This window comes from Sinohyriopsis cumingii, chromosome 1 (assembly GCF_028554795.1).
Source record: "Sinohyriopsis cumingii isolate HCF-2022 chromosome 1, ASM2855479v2, whole genome shotgun sequence".
Lineage (NCBI taxonomy): Eukaryota > Metazoa > Mollusca > Bivalvia > Unionida > Unionidae > Sinohyriopsis > Sinohyriopsis cumingii.
In genome coordinates, this window is record NC_142961.1 from 98,315,267 (window position 1) to 98,338,061 (window position 22,795).

Genomic DNA, 22,795 nt, shown 5'->3' on the forward strand with positions numbered 1-22,795 from the left:
TTTATCACTTTACATGAGGACTGTCCTCTGAATGATGCCAAACAGTAACGTGATTATTGCTTGAACTGAAGAAAAAAAATAAATAGGTAATGATGTATGGAAATGTTGGCAGCTTTTTATGTCAAATTTATAACATCATAGTTTATAGCTTTATTTTAAATAATTAGAACTCAAAATAGCTTTTTATCTACATTATATTTTAAAATTACACAACTTCACTGGCACTTTGAAAAATGGCAACTTGGCATGAATAGTTTTCATATGTATTTAATTTTTCCAGTTTTGTTGACCTGTTACAAGAAAATGAAAACTTCCAAATTGTTCATGATACTCTGTATACAATAATCACTAAAGAAAAGTTCACCTAGCACTGAGTAAACTGAAGCATGACAAAGCTAAGGAAGGAAATGCTTTATCCAATGATTTTCTTGATATGTATAATTGCACCAATGTTAATAATATTATTTAATAAACTATTCAATATTCAGTTATACAGAATATTGCTCAATGGCTACCATTGTGCCAATTCTGAAGAAAGGGGATGCAAATGAACCCTCCAAATACAGAGGCATCAGTTTACAACCAGTTTAATCGTTTACATCGATTTTAAATAATAGGATAAATGAATGGATTTAGAGCTTGTTATTCTACAGTAGATAATATGTTTATATTATATACATTAATATGTAAATATTTAAGAAAACGTACAGGTAGATTCTATGCAGTGTTTATTGACTATGAAAAAGCCTTTGATAGGGTATAGGGAACATTTACTGTAACAAAAGCTAGTTAGTGAAAATGTTAGTAGAAAAATGCTAAGAATTATTAGGGCAATTTATAATAATGTAAAAGCATGTGTTAAGACCAACAATTTTATTACCAAAGTATTTAAATGTCCAGTGGACATCTGCCAAGGTTGTGCTTTATTGCCTTAACTATTGTCTATTTTTTTCATTTCTGAATGATCTGAAATCCTTCTTAACTGACAGAAACATTGGGTTTTCACTTACAACTTCAGAGCTATTTTTACTGTTGTATGCAGCTGATTTTATTGGCTTTGCTTGCTGACACTGCCCATCAGTTGTAAATTATGCTCAGTAGTCTAAATGCCTATTGCTTAAAGCGGAAACTGAAGGTGAATATGAAAAAAACACCAAGTGATTGAATTTCGCAGAGGTGGCTATCTCAAACGTAATAAAAAGTGAGTATGGTCCTACTGAGGTAAAGATTCAATCATATTACAGCATAAGTATCTAGGATGGATATTTTCTTCAACACAACTCTGGGTACATGTGCCAGAAAACTCAGTGTTCACAAGCATTGAAAGGCTATGCATATTTTCAAGCAGTCTTTAAAATTTTGGCAAAATGCTTGTAACTGGTTTGCTTAGTATGACTCAGGGATAGCCCCCATTCTTAATTATGGCACCAAAGTTTGGTTATTTATAATGCCAATGATATTGAAAATGTTCATTTGACATTTTGTAAATACTGTTTATACATGCTTATAAGTCAAGTCCAACAACAAAAATATAGATTCTGATCCACCATAATATAATGTGCCTGCAGTTCAGGGCCTATAATGCTTGTTCTACTGATTACTCCTAGCAAACTGCACAGACCCAGATCTGCTCGTGCATTATGCAATGGCAATCTGGGTGTGCATGCAATTTGCAGTTGTATTCATCTTATAAGTATATATGGTATATATTTGGTAGATGCGAATATTCTCCAAATGCATTTATATATAATGAATTAGTATGCAGAATATAGGATGTAAACATATTTTGAAATGTTGGCATAGAATCCTAAAAATACCAGAAGACAGAAATCCTAAAGAATGTTACAATTTACAACTAAGATGCAAAGAAAATTGTGATTGCTGGGTTAATAATGTTAAAAAGCTTCTGTTTCTGTATAGATTAGGCAGTATTTGGTTTGGTCTAGGCATAAATGATAAAAATACATTTCTTAAGATGTTAGGTAGAGATGTGAAGATATCTTTAGGCAAAAACTTCAGGATGAGATTAAATCTATGGAAAGACTGAATAGGGTTCTGAGAACAGAATTCACATGTCAAAGAAATCTAGAATTATTAGGAGATGTAGATTTTTGTTACATAATTTTATGCTTAGAATGGGTAACTTGCAAATCTGAGGTAATACAGAAAGAAGAAATATTTAGTGACCTATGCATATTAAAATCCAGCTTTAGAAAAATGTAGGACTTTTATTCAAAATGATACAAGGAAAATTCAAATGACTAATCTAGCAAAGGTTACTACAAAAGTCTTCTCATATATTTATAATTAATTTATCATTGATAAAAACCAAGAAATAATTAATGAAAGAAAATGTTTTTTTTTTAACCACAGGGGAAGTGTACTAGACAGTAAAAGGTTAAAAATGGAACAATAAATTCAGACAATTAACACTAATGAATTTTATTTATAAAGTCTACAAACATAAGATTTATAATTGTATTACCCATACAGTACAGAGGTAGTGAAGTGCTTTATAAAAGTCCTAGAGTCTGCTTCTAGTCTATTATGGATTGTACCCATCTTCATGTCTTTGAAAGTATTTGGCTGGCACAATTACAATTAAGCTGAGGATTATTTAATATCTTCAAACTAACCAAACCTTGTTCTGTCTGCAAACACTTTTACAATTTGGGAAAATGAAGTTGTAGAATGTTAAAGAAATGATACAATTACAAAAATGTTATAAAGCCATATTCATATTCAGACTGCATTATTTTGGAATGTGTGGCATGTAATAAAAAAAATGATTAAGTCTATATTCTACTTTAAATTACATTTTTATGTTTCAGGGAATATTGTTCCTATAGTACCCTTAATTTAATTTTACTGGCTATAACAGCTGGTATGTTTCAAGATGCTGTCAGTATAGATGTACCATATATACTAGCTTATAAGTTGAGTCAAACTACAAACAACAATGATCCTGATCTGCCATAACATAATGCACATGCAGATTGGGTGCTATGTTGTTTGTTTGACTGATCACTCCTAATAAACTGCACAAACCCAGATCTGCTGGTGCATGATATGACATCAGATCTGGGCCTGTGCAGTTTGCAGTTGATCTCGTCTTATAAGTGAGTATATATGGTACCGACTTTTATTTTTACCTGCATTAGCACCTGACCATGTATATTAGGCTGTTCCATCTACTAAAATTAGCATTACTTTAAAACTGCACTGGCCATTATTAACTTTATTTTACCTAATTAAAAATATTTGTGCCAAAAGAACAAAGTTGGATTTGAAATTTGTAAGGATTTTTGAATTGATTAAATAATCCTCAGGTAGACTGTAATTGTGCCAGGTAAATACTTTCAAGACATGAGGTTGGGTATAATATTCATAATAGACTAGAAGCAGACTGTAGTGTAATTAATTGATCATGAGCAAATTTTGCAGAATTTAAAAAATTCAACCTTCACATAACATTTTCAAAATAGGTTGTTCTAAAGAAAAATGTAAATTACTCTAATGCATTATTGTATCTTTTGCAAATAAAATGGTGCTTTTATGTTTTCTGTCAATAATGAAATAAAGTATTGTCGAATAAAGAAGCAGCATGATTTGCCACTAAAGCAATGATCAGTGATGTTCCTTTTGATCTCAGTGACTAAGAGCTCTCATTTGCATTTTGCATGATTAACATTTGCTAGTGCAGATAAGACTTTCCTATCCCTGTATATGTAAGTTTCAGATTAAGGGAACTGGTAATATTTGTTGGTGCAGATAAGTTTTCTTTTCCCGTATATGATAGTTTCAGATTAAGGGAATATATATTTGGTGGTGAAGATAAGGAGTTTCTTTGTGCATGTTTTAGCCCCGATTCGGGGAACAAGTCATATTTGGTTGCATAGTGAAGGATTTCCCTACCCCTGTGTATCTTAGTCCCACTAAAAGGGTGTGTGATAAGAGTTACTGCCTGGGGTGCCAAGCTTGGTGTATGTGCCATATTGCAGAGTTGTGGGCATTTGTTCTGGGGGTGGGTAAGCAGAAGGCAATGCTCAGCTGGTGCACCATTTTGTCCAGTGCAAACTTGTGACAGCCATGGTTCCAGATTCAGGGAACAATATTATTTGGTGCATGTTAGTCACAGATTTAGGGAACAGGTAATACTTTTTATGGTGTGCCTAAGGAGATTCCTATCCCACTGACTGTTAGTGTTAGTCTCTGATGTAGAAATGGAGATTCCTGTCCCTGTAAGTCCCACATTTTGGGAATATGTAATATTTGATGTAGAAATGGAGATTCCTATCCCTGTAAGTCCCACATTCAGGGACTATAAAATATCTGATGTAGATATGGAGATTCCTATCTCTGCAAGTTCCACATTTTGGGAATATGTAATATTTGATGTAGTAATAGAGAGTCTTATACTTGTTAGTCCCAGATTCAGGGACTGTGTAATATTTTGATGTAGATATGGAGATTCCTATCCCTGTAAGTCCCACATTCAGGGACTATAAAATATTTGATGTAGATATGGAGATTCCTATCTCTGCAAGTTCCACATTTTGGGAATATGTAATATTTGATGTAGATACAGAGATTTATATCCCTGTAAGTCATGGAATAAGAGAATATGTAATATTTGATGTAGATACAGAGATTCTTATTCCTGTTAGTCACACATTCAGGAAATACATATTATTTTATGTAGAATTGGTGATTCCTATCCTTGTGACTGTTAGTCCCAGATCCATATGATTAATATTTTAATTATCCATGTTATACTGTGGCTAGATATAAAAAAAATGGAACAATTCTGAAAAGGCTTTAGCATACCATAACCATCAAAGAATAAACAAAGCTATAAATATTCTTTGACAAAGGGTATTCATATTAACAAGTCATTTGAAGTACACAGGCCATCCAGAGACAGGACATGTAGACCACTGTGACTATTAAACAGTGGGTAATACAAAATGAGGACAAACTTATTTGCAATACAAAGCAATATGCTGCACACATATCTCTCTCTCCCTGTCTCTCTAATAAATATACATGTATGTATATATATATATATATATATATATATATATATATATATATATATATATATATATATATATATATATATATATATATATATATATATATATATATATATATACAGAGAGAGAGAGAGAGAGAGAGAGAGAGAGAGAGAGAGAGAGATTGTTTGGGATAGGTTTCAACTTGTATAGCAATGTAAAATCTTGTTAGTTACATCTTGAAATATCTGCAAGGTTTTTTTCTCAGGATTTTAGCACCAGATTCAGATCAAAAGTTCCAGTACTATTGATATGGCAAAAAAAAAAAATGGGGAGTCCAAATCTGTTTTTTTCTCTCCATCTTTCATTGAGTCAGGAACTCACCCAGTGAGGTCAAAGAGAAACCCCCAGTCTAGCAGATGGCACAATCAAATCCAATACCTTATAATGAAAGGAATCACATTCATTGTGTTTCCTCTAGCTTTCCGTACCCTCTAATATTTCATACAACTTTAATCCATAAAAAATTACATTTTGTCTTCCAAAAGTTTTGGTAAAGAGATCTATATTTCATTAAAACTTGAAAAATTTCAGGTGTGTAAGACAGTGACTATTTTGCCTGTAATTATGTGTAAACTAGAATAAAAAGTGTAAAATGACAGACAATAATAATATTCAGAAGGATGAGTTCTATTTTGTGTTAGAGTATAAACATTATAATAATTTAGAACCAATATTTGGAGGTCTGAATGGATCTTCTCTATCATATAAAAAGTAAATGTAAATCAAGTCATTTTAGCAGTATTCAATTTTGGCAAATCTTTTAATGTTAGCATATAAGACATATTTTAGTGAAAAATCTATGCCAACATGATGAACTGTGCAGAATGAGTAACAACATCTTAAGTATTTAGTGAAAATCCAATATCAGTACATCCAACCATTCACTGGAAGCAGCCATAACAAGATTGTCAAAATGGCTGCCATGCTGAATGTCAGATCAGCACCATTTCTATTTACCAGGCATCACAAGAAGCCATTTAGTGAAAACCCAGTGCTAAAATGACCATCCATCCAGGAAAAAACAGTGATAACAAGATTTTCATGATAGCCACCATGTTGGACATATTGGATCTCCATGAGGCACCATTTTCATTTATGACTAACTGGATCTGAGGTTGAATGTACATGCTTTTGTTTGTTAAATTTTATGGAAGTTATCCCAGTAATTTAGGAAGAATAGTAACAACAAATCTGTCCTTAACAGACAGACAATATACAACAGGCCATAACAAAAACTCTTCTTGTCTATGACCAGTATATCTAATTTTAATCAGAGAAAAGGCACTAATAAACAGCAAAAAACAGGAATGACTGTCAGCAACACGGGATGCTAAAATAAATATACAAAACAAAACGTCAGAGTATTTCTTTCAAGTAATATCCTGAAGTCCATCAGTTCACTTGTTGGTACTGAATCCCTCCAAAATAATGGCCCATAATTTCTATTACTGCTTAGAAACATTCAGAGATGTTTGTCTGGATAGATATTGGCATTCTATAATATGTGCATTTGTTGACACATAATTATAGTGAAAAAAACAATATTTAAAAAATGTAAAGTTTAGTGAAATTCACTAAATGTAATGCTTGCTAAAATGTTATGAATTAACATACATGACTCTGCATTTTACTGTGTTTTAAAAACTGTTAAATGCAAATGTTAACCACAGTGCTGACACCAAACCCATGGACAGACAGACAAACAGATGGTCAGACTGAGAAACATTATCAATTAATAGGCCACAGTTGTTTTGCAAACCAACCAAAATAGTAGTACAATTAACTTCTGAAATAATGAATTGGAAAAAGATACCACAAACTCTTTCAAATGGCAACTTCTTGGTTTTGGAGTCCCTGGCAGTCAACAGTATCACTTGCCCCTTATGACAGTCCCGAATGAGATTTTCGGCAAAATATTTGTTTGCCACACAAAGACTCACCCGTATTGCAACAATCTATATATAAGGCCAGGTAGTAACTTGGCTGATAAATGTGACAGATCTGGATGTAATATCACCCCAAAGTAACTTGGCTGAAAAATGTGACAGAACCAGATGTAATGCCACACAGAAGTAACTTGGCTGATAAGTGACAGAGCTATAAGTAATGTCACCCTGTAGTAACTTGGCTGATAAATGTGATAGAACTGGATGTAATGTCACCCAGAAGTAACTTGGCTGCTAAATGTGATAGAACTGGATGTAATGTCACCCAGAAGTAACTTGGCTGCTAAATGTGATAGAACTCGATGTAATGTCACCCAGAAGTAACTTGGCTGATAAATTTGACAGATCCGGATGTAATATCATCCAGAAGTAATTAGGTTGATAAATGATACACAAGAACTGGATGTAGTACCTGGCTGATTGATGTGACAGAAATGGATGTAATGTCACCCAGAAGTAACTTGGCTGATAATTGATAGAACTGGATGTAATGCCGCCCAGAAGTAACTTGGCTGATATATTTGACAGAACTGATGTAATGTCACCCAGCAGCACTTGGCTGATCGATGTGACAGAAATTGATGTAATGTCACCCAAACGTAACTTGGCTGAAAATTGATAGAAATGGATGTAATGTCACCCAGAAGTAACTTGGCTAAATGCGACAGAACTCTTCTTTCTGTCACTTCTATTACAACAGCAGTTATATTTGGCATATGGCATTAGAAGTGCAAACTTAAATTACAAATTTAGCTTCTAACTTTATTTCTATCATCTTTATAATTTGATACATTCAAAACTAAGAGTTTGTCTCATCTGACTATTTGCTGTTTGTGATTGTTTTTATACAAGGAACATGATCTTCTGTTTGTTATTTCAAATATTTGTTAATTCACAATTATTTTTTTTTCAGTACAAATGTTGTAGTTAAAAAAATTTTAAAAATGAAAAAGATACTTGGGTCTTGAAAATCCATTGTTATATCAGAAAGATTTTCCACTTGCAAGTTCATTAATTATGAAGCTGACTGCAGGTAGAATATAACATGCAGGAGATCCATAACTGCCAAGTCTCTAAGCAGTGTTGGTAGTAGCATGGTTCACTTTCATGGGTGGGGTGGGTGGGTGTGTGTCTTGTAATCAAAAGGAGGGTCATTGTGCATAGTCAATGAAAATTTATACAGAATGAAAAGTAAGTTGTTTTTAATAAAGTTACTTGCATCTTATGGATTATATATTTTTTTAAGAATTTTAAATAAAAGTGAAAACTATTTATATTAATTATAATTGAAAGACCTACAACACAGTATGGCCTTTACATTAAAAAATGTCACAACAAACCAGCCCAGCAACTTTATCATGTAAAGTGTTTTATGACTCACTCCATCAATTCTATTGATTTTCTACCATTGTTCTAATTAAATAAGCTACTGTTATTTTTCCCCCAAAACTAAGCCCAAAATACAGCATAAAAACAATTTATATTCATATTTTGGGTCAGTGTTGAAAACTGCCTGGTTTCTTCTCTGCATTTTTCATTCCTAATTTAGAAATGGAGGGTTTTCCTGGGTGAACCATTCTTGACTAATAAACAATGTTCTCATAATATTCTTGCCCTGACATAGTGCTTGGGATGAGAACTCACACCACATCGGAGGTAGAAGTGGATAAGAACAAATATTGCAGAATATGCAGAATGTGATGTGCCATGTTGTTCTTAGGTTAACAAGTACAAACATCCCACAACAGGCTGCAACTATGATGCATTTTACTGGATAAATTATGCCATAAAACCAGCTCATTCCTTGCTTATACACTGCTGGCTGCACTAAAATGTTTTAAAAACATTTCCAATATCTGGATATTTACTTAAAAAAGACAACTGCAGTTTAAGAATATCCACTTGTTTGTTGTAGATACAATTTTGGTTATTTTCTTACTTTATTTTACCATGATGGTGGGTTTGGTAATATGAAAAGTTAACACATTTTTTTATGGGACATGCAGTGACTTGACAGGTATGGAAATCTCCTAAAATCTGAATGATACAAGGCATGCATCAAGAATGATTGATAAACAAAATAGGATGTAACATCTTAATAAACTGCCTCCAAATTAAAAGAATATCAAATTAACAAAATACAAAAAAAACTCTAAATAAACAAATTTCATTGGGAATGTCATGCATACCAGCTAATGGCTTTCACAAGTTGTCTCAGTCTCAATCTGTGTAAGTAAAAAACTCACAATTTTACCTCACCATCAAATTTAATCACTTGAAAAATGTAAACCAATCTGTATACTGCAACTTGTAATGCCTTGTTTCTTTCAGGCCTGTTTGACACAATATTGGTATCATACACTATGAGACACATTTGACACAATGTTGGTGTCATACACCATGGGACACATATGACACACTATTGGTATCATACACTGTGAGACACATTTGATACAATGTTGGTATCATATACCATGGGACACATTTGACACAATATTGGTATCATACACTGTGAGACACATTTGATACAATGTTGGTATCATATACCATGGGACACTTTTGACACAATATTGATATCATACACTGTGACACACATTTGGTACAATGTTGGTGTCATACACCATGGGACACATTTGACACAATGTTGGTATCATACACTGTGACACACATTTGACACAATGTTGGTATCATACACCATGGGACACATTTGACACAATATTGGTACCATACACTGAGACACATTTGATACAATGTTGGTATCATACACAGTGAAACATGTTTGACACAATGTTGATATGGGACATGTTTGACACCATGTTGATATCATACTGTAAAACATGTCTGACAATGTTGGTATGATATACTCTTAGATAAGTTTAATACAATGTTAGTATGATATATTGTGAGACATGTTTGACAAATGTTGCTATCAATTCTGTAAATGTTATTGGTAAAAATTTGACAAGGCCTCAAAAGTGAGTTGTCTCACGCATCCCACATCATCGTTATCATAATAGAATTACCTTCAAATTCAGAAATAAACCCTGGAGATTTACCATTTTTTTTACTGATTGTTTCTTATTCTAGTTTGGCCCACTGAGCTCATCTTTCCTTCATAATGGACTTGTCATTTTTACGAGGGTGTCAGTACCATCTATACTCACTTATAATTTGAGTCAAACAGCAAAATGACAAAAATCCTGATCTGCAATTGCATAAAGTACCTGCAGATCAGGGTCTATGTTCTTTGTTCTACTGATTACTCCTTACAAACTGAACAGACCCAGATCTGCTGGTACATTATGCAATGGCAGAACTGGGTCAGTGCAGTTTGCAGCTGGTCTCATTTATAAATGAATATATATGGTAAACATTTTATGGACTATAATGACTTCTGGTTTACAAAGATGCACAGGCATGATGTTGGCATTGTGGAAACTAAATAGGCAAAAATAGTATTTATGAGGATCAGTAAAATTTATATATTTACACTCAACATTGGCAAACATTACATGTATTGATAATCTGGACTTTTATGTAATGTTATAACATTTTTCATTTCCAGATGAAAATATCTGTCTTCTAACTGTTAGCATTTTAGTCTTTTGTCCCTTTTGTTACATTACTTTCCTGTATACTTACAGGATATATTTAAAAAATGAGAAAACACTGAGAATTAAAACTTAAAGGCAAGACTATTTTTCATACCAGATTAATTTTTGAACTTTCAGGATATCACATATCATATATAGGGGCCTGAACAATGTCAGATTTTTTACAGGACCAACAGCCTCTCTTCAAAACACATAAATAATAACAACAACCTCTCTTCAAAACATAAATAATAACAACCTCTCTTCAAAACAACATAAATAATAACAACAACCTCTCTTCAAAACACATAAATAATAACAACAACCTCTCTTCCAAACAAATAATAACAACCTCTCTTCAAAACACATAAATAATAACAACAACCTCTCTTCAAAACACATAAATAATAACAACAACCTCTCTTTAAAACAACATAAATAATAGCAAGGTTCTCCATATTGAACTACTAACACAATCAGTGAAATAAACTAGGCAATATTTGAAAGGAACACTATCTGAACTTACCTCTGATGAAACAAATGATGTAACATGGAAAACTAACTTGATAAGCTCACATAGTGTAAAAGGCAAGATATCCTCATCAACAAGATTATAATGGGATAGAATATTCCAGTTTATACATTTGAAATTTGGCCCTTCCTAGAGTATGATAAATTGTCACAAACAATCATGAAAAGCAGAGGCTCTTTGCAGCAACTGCAGTCATGTGAAGTGTCATTTTTTAATTGTTGCCTTGTTAGTTGAGTACACTGGTCAACAGTGAAATCATTACTGACTTGAAAAGGCCCTAATCTGTAGTATTTTGGTGTGCCGAACACGAATATAACCGTGAAAAATTTGTATTGGCTCTCGTTTTGAAGATATTCATATACCTCATTTTCTATGTTTCACTGTGTAAATTTCTCCAGTAGGACTGCAGCAACATCCGGAATAATGATGTAACATTGCATAATACCATCATGCTCACATCATCCACAGTTGATTGCATCATTTTCTGATGCAATGCAATACTAATGCCATGCGGCTGCTGAAGTAAGTTGACGTCAGCAGTGTACTATACATGTGTAGGCCTATTATACTAATGCCAGGCGGCTGCTGAAGCTGACGTAAGCAGTGTACTATATAAAGCCCAATCAGATAGGTTCAGCATTTAAAATATTTTAGACGTTGTGCGAGACAGTTCAAGCTACTGTTACATAAAACTTATTATTTTATCCATTTACGTACAATAAAGAACAGTAATGCCTCGAAAGTGTGTTAATACTGTGGACAATTTTTGCTATATTTGTGGGGAAGTGACATTTGCCAACCAGAAGAAAAGTATCAATTCTCAAGTGAAGAAGGCATATCATCTTTACTTCGGATGCAAGGTTGGTGACCAAGACAAGCCTTGGGCTCCGCATATATGCTGTGCTACATGTACAACACAGCTTTCACAGTGGTTGAATTGCAAAAGGTCATCAATGCCGTTTGCAGTCCCAATGGTGTGGAGAGAGCCAAGCAACCACCTAAATGACTGTTACTTCTGCTTGGTTCCTCCTCTTTCCGGCGGAATAACGAAGCGAAAGAAGTCGAGAATAGTCTACCCAAACATTCCGTCTGCATTGAGACCAGTTCCACATGGTGAGGGACTTCCTATTCCAGAACCTCCAGCAGAATATTCTCTTGATTCATCTGACGAAGACAAAGGTGAGTCGACCTGTTCTTCTCCTGGTCCATCAGCATGCAGTGATCCAGATTTTCACTGTGGTGCATCATCAACCCCACACAGAATAACACAGGAAGAACTAAATGACCTGATTCGTGATTTGGACTTATCAAAGAACAAGGCAGAATTGCTAGGATCAAGACTCCAACAATGGAATCTTCTAGAAGAAGATGTCACAATTACTGCATATCGAAAGCGCCACCAGCAATTGGAGCCTTTCTTCAGAAAGGAAAGTAATCTGATATTCTGTTCCGATATTGAGGGCCTCATGAATGCTTTAAAAATCACTCATGACCCACAAGAATGGAGACTATTTGTGGACTCTTCGAAACTGAGTCTCAAGGCTGTGCTTTTGCACAATGGAAACATTCTTCCATCTATTCCAGTAGCGTATGCTGTCCACATGAAAGAGACATACGATAACTTAAGGCAGCTACTGAATTCCATTGAGTATAACAAGTACAGCTGGCACCTCTGTGGTGATTTGAAGGTAGTTGCCCTTTTAATGGGACTGCAGCAAGGATATACAAAATACATGTGTTTCTTATGCGAGTGGGATAGCCGAGCAAGGGAAATGCACTACATGAGGAAGGAATGGACTCACAGGCAGAATGTAGCCATTGGAGAGAAGAATATCCAACACCCAGCTCTGGTTGAGGCTCAGAAAATCTTGCTACCACCCCTTCACATCAAACTAGGTTTGATGAAGAACTTCGTGAAAGCCATTGACCGGACTTTGCCAGCATTCCGATACCTGCATGAAAAATTCCCTCGACTCAGCGAAGCAAAGATTAAAGAGGGAGTTTTTGTGGGTCCTCAGATTCGAGAGCTTTTCAAAGATGACCGGTTCAACAACTTGCTGGAAGGTGACGCGAAACAAGCATGGAATGCTTTTCGCCTAGTTTCTACAAACTTCCTCGGAAATGTTAGGGCAGAAAACTATAAGGAACTAGTAGAAGACATGTTGATGAAGTATAAGAAACTTGGCTGCAATATGTCTCTAAAGATTCACTTCCTTCATTCCCATTTGGATTTCTTTCCTAGCAACTGTGGTATTGTTAGTGATGAACATGGCGAACGTTTTCATCAAGATATCGCAACAATGGAACAAAGATACCAGGGAAAATGGTCCACTACAATGCTGGCTGACTACTGCTGGACACTCCTCAGAGATGCTCCCGAACAGCTGTACAAGAGACAGGCGAAGAAATCTAAGATGTAGTCAATGACTTGATTTTTTATAGGTAGGCTATTACAGTTGACCTTTTACTATTGGAATGCATTTCGTTATGTAAACATTAATTTCTTGCAGATTACAAAAAAACTAGAGCCAATTTTGCAATTTGACTGTCATATTCGTGTTCAGCACATAAAAATTGATAAGAATTGACTAATTTTATTTCAGTAACATGACTTTTGTAAAAATTTGTTGTCCAGTGGTACCAAAGGCTGAATCAGTTGAATGATGAATAGAAGAACCCACATGAATCCAGCAGTCACTGGTTCAAGTGTACTTAGAGATGACATGAATTGTCCCATGTCTTGATATAACTAAATCAGGCTGTGTACATATGCATACAAATATGCCACAATTTGTCATTCTCAGGTGGTGTTTTTGTTTAATCAAAGAAATAAATTCCTGTCAAAAATAGTTGAGTCCAAAATGTTTTTAATATAAATTTAAAAAATAAATATTCTTGTAATAGTCTGAAAATCTAATCAGAAATTGGCACATAAATAAAAGTATACCTATCAAATTTAAGTTGCTTATCTCATATCATTTTGCTTAATCATGTGTTTAACAAAGCTTTTGTCCAAAAACCCAATTCCACAAACTTTTAAAAAATGTTTAAAAATATTGAAAATTTGCTGCATTTTGGTCTGAAAATCTAATTAGGTCATTTACATATCAATACAAATATGTATCCAAATTTTATTTGCCTACCTCAAAGGGTTTCTGTGCATGATATCAAGGTTTATGTTTAAAAAAATGTCTAAGCCAGAAACGATTTTTAAAGAGTGTAAAAAAAAGAAATTACTGTAATGATCAGAAAATCTAATTAGGTAATCTACCTATGACCATGATAAAGTGCATAAAATGCATGGCTCCAAATTGATAGTTTTTGTGATTTGGGATGCATGTATCATTGCACAGACTGACAGCTGCAAAACAATATGACCCCTTTTTCCAGCACAGAGGGGCTGTTAACACAGACTTAAAATAACAGCGACAACCCATGCTTTTTTTTACAGACCTTTGTGGCAACATGAAAAAGTACTTAAGAAATAATGCTTACGTTCTGTTAGATTCCACAAGTTCATCATCTGACTCCTCAGCTCCTGAGACAAATTTCAACTCTCCACTGCTAGTAGTAACTGCAGTGACCTATTAAAAATATGATCGAAAAATAAGGATATTTTGATGAAGCTTTAGTAATGTACACTGAAGTCATTATCATTGGATCTCAGTGGGAGAAATTTCTGACCAATTTGTTAACTAAATAAAATGGATTACTGCATACAAAGAACATAGAAAATTAGTGCAGGCAAGTCATCCAACCCTGTTCCAACATTAAAAAAATAAACATAGGACTGTCCATCAAGAGGGTTGCATTGAAAGCCCATTTCAATATGGTCTTTTTTGTATATCATTCCAGTTTTCTGAAAAAACACTTCACCAAATTAAAAATTATAATGACAATCCTTGACAAAACGAGAGCTCATTTATTTTGAGCAGGTAAATGAAAGACAGGTTTAATTAGAAGTACAATGTACAGTAGATGATAGAAATGGGAAATTCTGTACAAATCAGACATTTTAATATTTTGCAAGGTATTATGGGTAAAACTAGATCAATATTACACTTTCACTAATCTCATCCTATAGCAATGACAGTTTCTGTAAAGACGAAATCTAATGCCAGTCATATTCATGCAGGAAATTACCATAATGACTTGCAAAAATGGCTGATGTGTACAGGAATTTTCACACTGACCACTGTCTGATATAAATTATATTTCTAACAGAAACTACATTCATCTACCTGCTCAAAAAAAGTGAACTCTTGTGTTGTCAGGATCAACTGTTATCATTTTCAATTTGTAGAAATGGAGTGTTATGCTTATGATACTGTGCTGAAACTGACTATATGTTTGCAAACATTTAGTCCATCTCTCAACCCCCAGCCTTCTGCTATAAGGGGGAGGGTTCAGTGTCCATTAGTAAAAAGTTATTGGAAATTAAGATTGTACTATGAAAGGTAAACCATTAGGCTACCAAATGTAAGCAGTGAACAGATGCTAATTTGCTGTATGTTTCTCATACCAACTACTTGAAAATTTGTTAAAGAACAGCATATGACTGCCTTTTATTTCCATCTTACAGAACATAATTACATAGATCTGTCCTATGCCCCAAAATAATGAAAAACAACATCTTGTTAGCACATCTGGATATCGGGATCAATCATTAAACACTGCTTACTGATGGAAACTAATGAAGTACCTCTACTGTGTGAAAGGACAATGGTATGTAACCCTGGAAAAATATATTGTGGTATACCATTATACTGTTAATACTGTGCATCTCTATGGGATATCAAATACCTTTTTAATTCAGAAACAATAAGAAATCTTTAAGTGAAAACCAAATGTTGATATGAGAAGCAGCAATATCAAGATGTTCAAAATGGATGTCCAAGTAACGCCAATTTTATTTAAGACCATCAAGATCTTGAGATGCATGTGTGTATAAAGTATAAAGATTAATGACAATCCTAAAAGTAGTTTAGCAGTAGCAATAACAAATTTATGCTAGCCTAATGGACAGATATATCACTGACATTGGTCTTTCCATGACCTCTTCAGGTGTATGACCAGTAGAACTTAACACAGACAAGAATGCAACAATTTCCCTTTGATTTTACTAAATGAAGAAGAGATTTGAAATTAATATCAATGAATGAAATTCCAAAACTGAACTTACCTTTTTCCTTTCATCAATATCAGTATCTGAAATAAAAAATCCATTGAAATTTAAATTTTATTTTACAAAAATTGAAAGAGAGAAATAGAAGACACCAATTTATGCCAATATATCACTGACTCAACCTAAGTGAACCTCTATACTAAATAAAAGTGAATAGCAAAGATGGGAAGTATGGAGGAGAGGAGGAGAAAGTGAGAGGGAGATTCTGTGCTTATTATCATGCACCTATGGACAAATGTTTTTTAAAAAAATTTCTAGCATCAACTTGCTTGATTGTATTACATCACAATACAACTAGTAATGGCAAACAAAACTATAAGTATGGACAAGGAAGGATGAATGTAGATAGATAAGTGTTTCAACTTTTGTCAAAATTATATTAACAGTATAATGCTTGGCTATGAAGAAAACTTGTAAAACAAATACAGTATGACTGATATGGTTTCACTTTACTGCTGTTAGCTTCAATCAAAATCAAGTATGAATTTACTTTTATTAATGGAGTATTGTACAAATTATTGTGGTCCCTTCGTACCATGAATATTAAAGACAAAAAGAGCATTGCATCTTCTGTAAAGACACAAAATGTTCCTTAAGGAGCCCCTTCTCCATCAGAAAAACTTTCACCAACTGAAGTATCAATAAATAAAACAACATTTTGATAAAAACCAAAAAAATTTGTATATCTTCAGATACTTAAGCTAATTTTAAGAGTAATATGGAAAATCTATGAGTGCATGACCTGACCTGTTTATATCTTCATACCTTGTGAAATCTAGTATATATTCAGTGACTGCCCTCAAGGGCAACTATGCTATTTGTTAACCTGAGTGGGTAATACTGTTTAAATGGATATAACTAGTGCCCAATGGGACAGTGGAGGGCAGTAGTCACTACATACAGCCGAATTGATCATCAGGAGGGTACATGTATTTTGTTACACAAATAGTTCCTTTACAGTGCACACTGAGTGTCCTGGTAGAATTACTGCCAAAAATCAGTTGATGTAAATACTGTAATTTATCAACTGTTTTTATATCAAATAAATATTTATTTTTCACATGTACATTATCTAAGACTCACCCTCTTCTGCCACATAGTTGGCTGGGAAGTAGCCTTGCTGCCCATCAGAGAGCTCACCCATCCACCAGTTTTCACTGTCTTTATACAACACAGTAACTGTATCACCTCGGAACAGGTTCAGTTCATCTGATCTCTGGGCCTTGTAGTCATACAAGACTACAACCTGCATATAGCATAAAATGTAATTGATTTTCATTATTTTTGATATTATTTTCTTTTAAGGAAATTAATTACAAAGCCATAAACAAGGAAATAAAGAAATAAAGGGTATGTGGTTAGTAAAATTGGCAAATGAATCAGTCTAGAGGAAAAATGATCTTTACAAATTACTGTATTAAATTATTAACTTTTTACGTATGATTATCAGAGGCATATTTTGTAAGCTTCATTAAAATTTGTTAATATTAAATATTGATGTAATTCTTATTTTCAATGTCTCTGTAGAAACACTTGGAAAATGTAACCTGAATATATAGTCCTAGAGTAATAACTTTGATGCAGTAGTTTTAAATTCATAGTGAGTCATGCTCAGGTACTATGCATGTATTTGTGTAGAATTTCCTTATCAAGCAAGATGATGATGATGATGATGATGATGATGATGATACTAATGATGATGAGAACATGATGAGAATGAGAATGATGAAAGAATATGAAAAACATAATTAAGCACACACTGTGATAATATTTGTCAGAGAAATTCTACCAAAAAAATAACATTCTTTTCCTGATTTTTGAAGGCTTTGCATAGTTAAAAATAAGGCATCTATACCTTTGTTCTTCTGACTAATCTTGCATTCATAGTCGTAATTGTTCTCTCCAGGTAATCATATTATGTTGGAAATATAATGCAACTTTGATTACCACAATTCATTGAAGGGTGTCAAAGTGATTTGACTAACCAGGAATAAAGGTATTGGGCCAAGTATGAATCAAATAAGAATGCTGTCATATAGTTGTTTAAAATATCTATGTTGGAACAAGTATCACCAAATCACCAAAAGCGATCAAGCATTTCAGATGGTGATTCATTACAATTGAAACAACAAGGTTTCTCTTTTATATAGTGAAGTACAATACAGCTGATCACTAGTGTAATATATTTTCAAGGTAGACTAAATGACAAAAGAGATTAAAATATTAAGTTTTAAAAGGAAAAAACTCACAGAAATACACACTGTAGCAATAAAATAATTGACCTTATTTAAAAAGAAAAGAAGTAAATTCCATGAAATTGTGTCACATGCTTTTCATTTGAAGAAGTGGGTTTAGCTATGTAGAAAAAAGGGTTGGGTGACAATGGTTATCTAGCAAATAAGATAGGGTACACTCAGTCACAAAGAACACTGTCAATGGAACATAGGTGAATGTAATATAAACAATGTATTAAAGATGCATACAAAATGTATGTCCAACATTTAACACCAATAATTTCACTAAACAATGACACATAAAACTTGTAAGCATTTTCCACTTAAGTTATAGCAGACAGAAAGGATGCTAGCAAGTCTGAGAATATGAGTCTGCTGCATGCTGAACATATACCTGAGCAATACTGACAAACTCAGCTGAGGCCACATTAATATCAAGCTGCCTACTAAATTTACTTGAAGTAGAATAAGGAAGTCATTCATGTGTAGCAACAAAAGTAGCTGTCTGACAATCAGGGACTGTAACCCTACCAAATGAATCAGATTGCTGACAATAAAACTCATCTGACAATCAGGGACCATAACATTGTCAAATGTATTAGAATGTGACAATAAAACTCATCTGACAATCACGGACCATAACCCTGCCAAACGAATTAGAATGTGACAATAAAACTCATCTGACAATCAGGGACCATAACCCTGCCAAACGAATTAGAATGTGACAATAAAACTCATCTGACAATCAGGGACCAAAACACTGCCAAATGAATCAGAATGAAACAATAAAACTAATCGGGCAATCAGGGTCAATAACACTGCCAAATAAATTAGAAATGTGACAATAAAACTCATCTGAAAATCAGGCACCATAACCTTGCCAAATAAATTAGAATGTTGACAATAAAACTCATCAGACAATCAGGGACCAAAACATTGCCAATTGAATTAGAACGTGACAATAAAACTCATCTGACAATCAGGGACTGTAACCCTGCCAAATGAATTAGAATGTGACAATAAAACTCATCTGACAATCAGGGACCAAAACACTGCCAAATGAATCAGAATGAAACAATAAAACTAATCAGGCAATCAGGGTCAATGACACTGCCAAATAAATTAGAATGTGACAATAAAACTCATCTGACAATCAGGCACCATAACCTTGCCAAATAAATTAGAATGTTGACAATAAAACTCATCAGACAATCAGGGACCAAAACATTGCCAAATGAATTAGAATGTGACAATAAAACTCATCTGACAATTAGGGACTGTAACCCTGCCAAATGAATTAGAATGCTGACAATAAAACTCATCTGACAATCAGGGACCAAAACATTGTCAAATAAATTTGAATGTGACAATAAAACTCATCTGACAATCAGGGACTGTAACCCTGCCAAATGAATTAGAATGCTGACAATAAAACTCATCTGACAATCAGGGACCATAAGATTGTCAAATAAATTTGAATGTGACAATAAAACTTTTCTGACAATCAGGGATAGTAACCCTGCCAAATGAATTAGAATGCTGACAATAAAACTCATCTGACAATCAGGGACTGTAACCCTGCCAAATGAATTAGAATGTTACAAAATAAAACCCATCTGACAATCAGCGACTGTAACCATGCCAAATGAATTAGAATGTTACAAAATAAAACTCATCTGACAATCAGGGACCATAACCCTGCCAAATGAATTAGAATGTGACAATAAAACTCATCTGACAATCAGGGACTGTAACCCTGCCAAATGAATTAGATTGTGACAATAAAAGTAGCTGTCTGACAATCAGTGATTGTAACCCTGCCAAATGAATTAGAATGTTACAAAATAAAACTCATCTGACAATCAGCGACTGTAACCATGCCAAATGAATTAGAATGTGACAATAAAACTCATCTGACAATTAGGGACTGTAACCCTGCCAAATGAATTAGAATGTGACAATAAAACTCATCTGACAATTAGGGACTGTAACCCTGCCAAATGAATTAGAATGTGACAATAAAACTCATCTGACAATCAGGGACTATACCCCTGCCAAATGAACTAGAATGCTGACAATAAAACTCGTGTGAAAATCAGGGACAATAACCCTGCCAAATGAATTATACCACCTCTAAACAATGCTGCAGAATGCTGACAATCGAACTGAGTTAAGGTCATCAATTTTTAGCAGCATACAAAATTTGGTTGAGAAAAAATAATAAAGGGATTATTTTAAAGTGTGATGGATAATTCATGGGTCTGAAAGTTAACTCCACTAAATAACGACTTATAATGCTAACAATCAAATTTAACTACAGTCTCATCAAAATCTTGCTGCATAATAAACTTGGTTGAAATAATAAATAAGGGAATTGGTATGCAGAAACAAAGAAGCCGGGGCTAAGATCAGGGGCCTTAACTCTGCATAACAATGACATGGAAAAACTGACAAACTCAAAATATTAATAATATTCATAATAGATCTAAATGAAATCCAATAATAACAAGTAACTAAATAATGCTATTAAAGCATTGCTACTGGGGCCCTTTTTGAAAATAATTTTTTTAACAATGCTAGAAAATTCAATTTGTTGAGAGGGGCATGAATCTGCATTTGATTCATGAGCTTTCTAGCATTTTCAATCAGTACCTCAACTCTATGTTTAAGTAAATGATATACAAAGTAAATGCATTTCCATTTGATTTCCTTATCAGTTCCTTCACATTCATATTCATTATCTATGTACATCTGTGGTACCCTCACCATAATCTAATTATAATGACAAGCAAATCGAGAGCACATTATAAGAGTAAATACTCACATGAAAATGTCCTACAAATAATACAAATGAATTTGTAGATTGTTTTAGAGTCTCTAAACCAGGCATGGGCAACTTCCTCCAGGGCTCAGTAATGTTTAAAGCCACACCATATGATGTAAATTAACAGGAAAAACCAGGTCATAGGCTGGATCTGGCATGTGGGCTGTTTTTTGTCCACTTTAGCTCAAACCCATATGAAGATTGCTTGGCAGTTTACTGACATATTTAAAGGTTTAAGATCGCTTCTACAGTAATTATTCAACAAAATATTTGACAAGATGAACAGTAATGGTTAGCCTAAGTAAGACTGATCATGTACTATTAAAACAATTTCATTACAGACACCATGTATTTATGCAAGTAGTAGATTTGACCTTTAAAAGCTAAAAATAATGAATGTTACTTTTTTCACCTTTAAGGTATGTCTTAATAATTTACTAATGAAGGTTTATCATGCTGTTTTTTCCAGCTTGAAATAGGACATAAGGAGCAATTATATTCACACATATTTTGATGTATGAAATAAAAAAATATGAGACTCTGGGTTTTATTAAAATTATATTTAAATGTAAATTAAAAATATTGCAGAGAGTAAACAAAAACCTTTTGGAGAAAATTAGTATCTTTATTCATTGCATATAAGATAAAACTATTGTGTGGCTGCCTATGTAACATCATCTCATCAGGACATTTACCAGAGCAAATCCATATACAAAAAAACACGGTGTGCCTGCCTATGTAACACCATCTCATCAGGACATTTTCCAGAGCAAATCCATATACAAAAAACACGGTGTGACTGCCTATGTAACACCATCTCATCAGGACATTTCCCAGAGCAAATCCATAAACACAAAAACATGGTGTGGCTGCCTATGTAACACCATCTCATCAGGACATTTTCCAGAGCAAATCCATATACAAAAAACACGGTGTGGCTGCCTATGTAACACCATCTCATCTGGACATTTTCCAGAGCAAATCCATATACAAAAAAACACGGTGTGGCTGCCTATGTAACATCATCTCATCAGGACATTTTCCAGAGCAAATCCATATACAAAAAACACGGTGTGGCTGCCTATGTAACATCATCTCATCTGGACATTTCCCAGAGCAAATCCATATACAAAAAAACATGATGTGGCTGCCTATGTAACACCATCTCATCAGAACATTTTCCAGAGCAAATCCAAAGACAAAAAAACAGTGTGTGCCTGCCTATGTAACATCATCTCATCAGGACATTTTCCAGAGCAAATCCATAGACAAAACAATATGGTGTGCCTGCCTATGTAACACCATCTCATCAGGACATTTTCCAGAGGAAATCCATAGACAAAAAAAAACAGTGTGTGCCTGTCTATGTAACATCATCTCATCAGGACATTTTCTAGATCAAA

At 33.9% G+C, this 22,795-nt stretch overlaps 1 protein-coding gene across 2 annotated transcripts in view; it reads right to left on the reverse strand.

Annotated features, from left to right (window-relative positions):
- LOC149807413 (jouberin-like) overlaps nt 1-22,795 on the reverse strand; it is a 146,889-nt gene that overhangs the window by 16,156 nt on the left and 107,938 nt on the right. Inside the window, exons 30-33 of one of the 2 annotated variants that reach the window (XM_089966508.1) lie at nt 17,418-17,580; nt 16,332-16,357; nt 14,645-14,733; nt 9,214-9,249 (exon numbers count right to left, since the gene is read on the reverse strand). In XM_089966508.1, coding sequence (XP_089822634.1) covers nt 9,214-9,249; nt 14,645-14,733; nt 16,332-16,357; nt 17,418-17,580 — 314 coding nt within the window. The remainder of the gene's footprint in view (nt 1-9,213; nt 9,250-14,644; nt 14,734-16,331; nt 16,358-17,417; nt 17,581-22,795) is intronic. The other variant, XM_089966517.1, reaches the window with a different exon arrangement.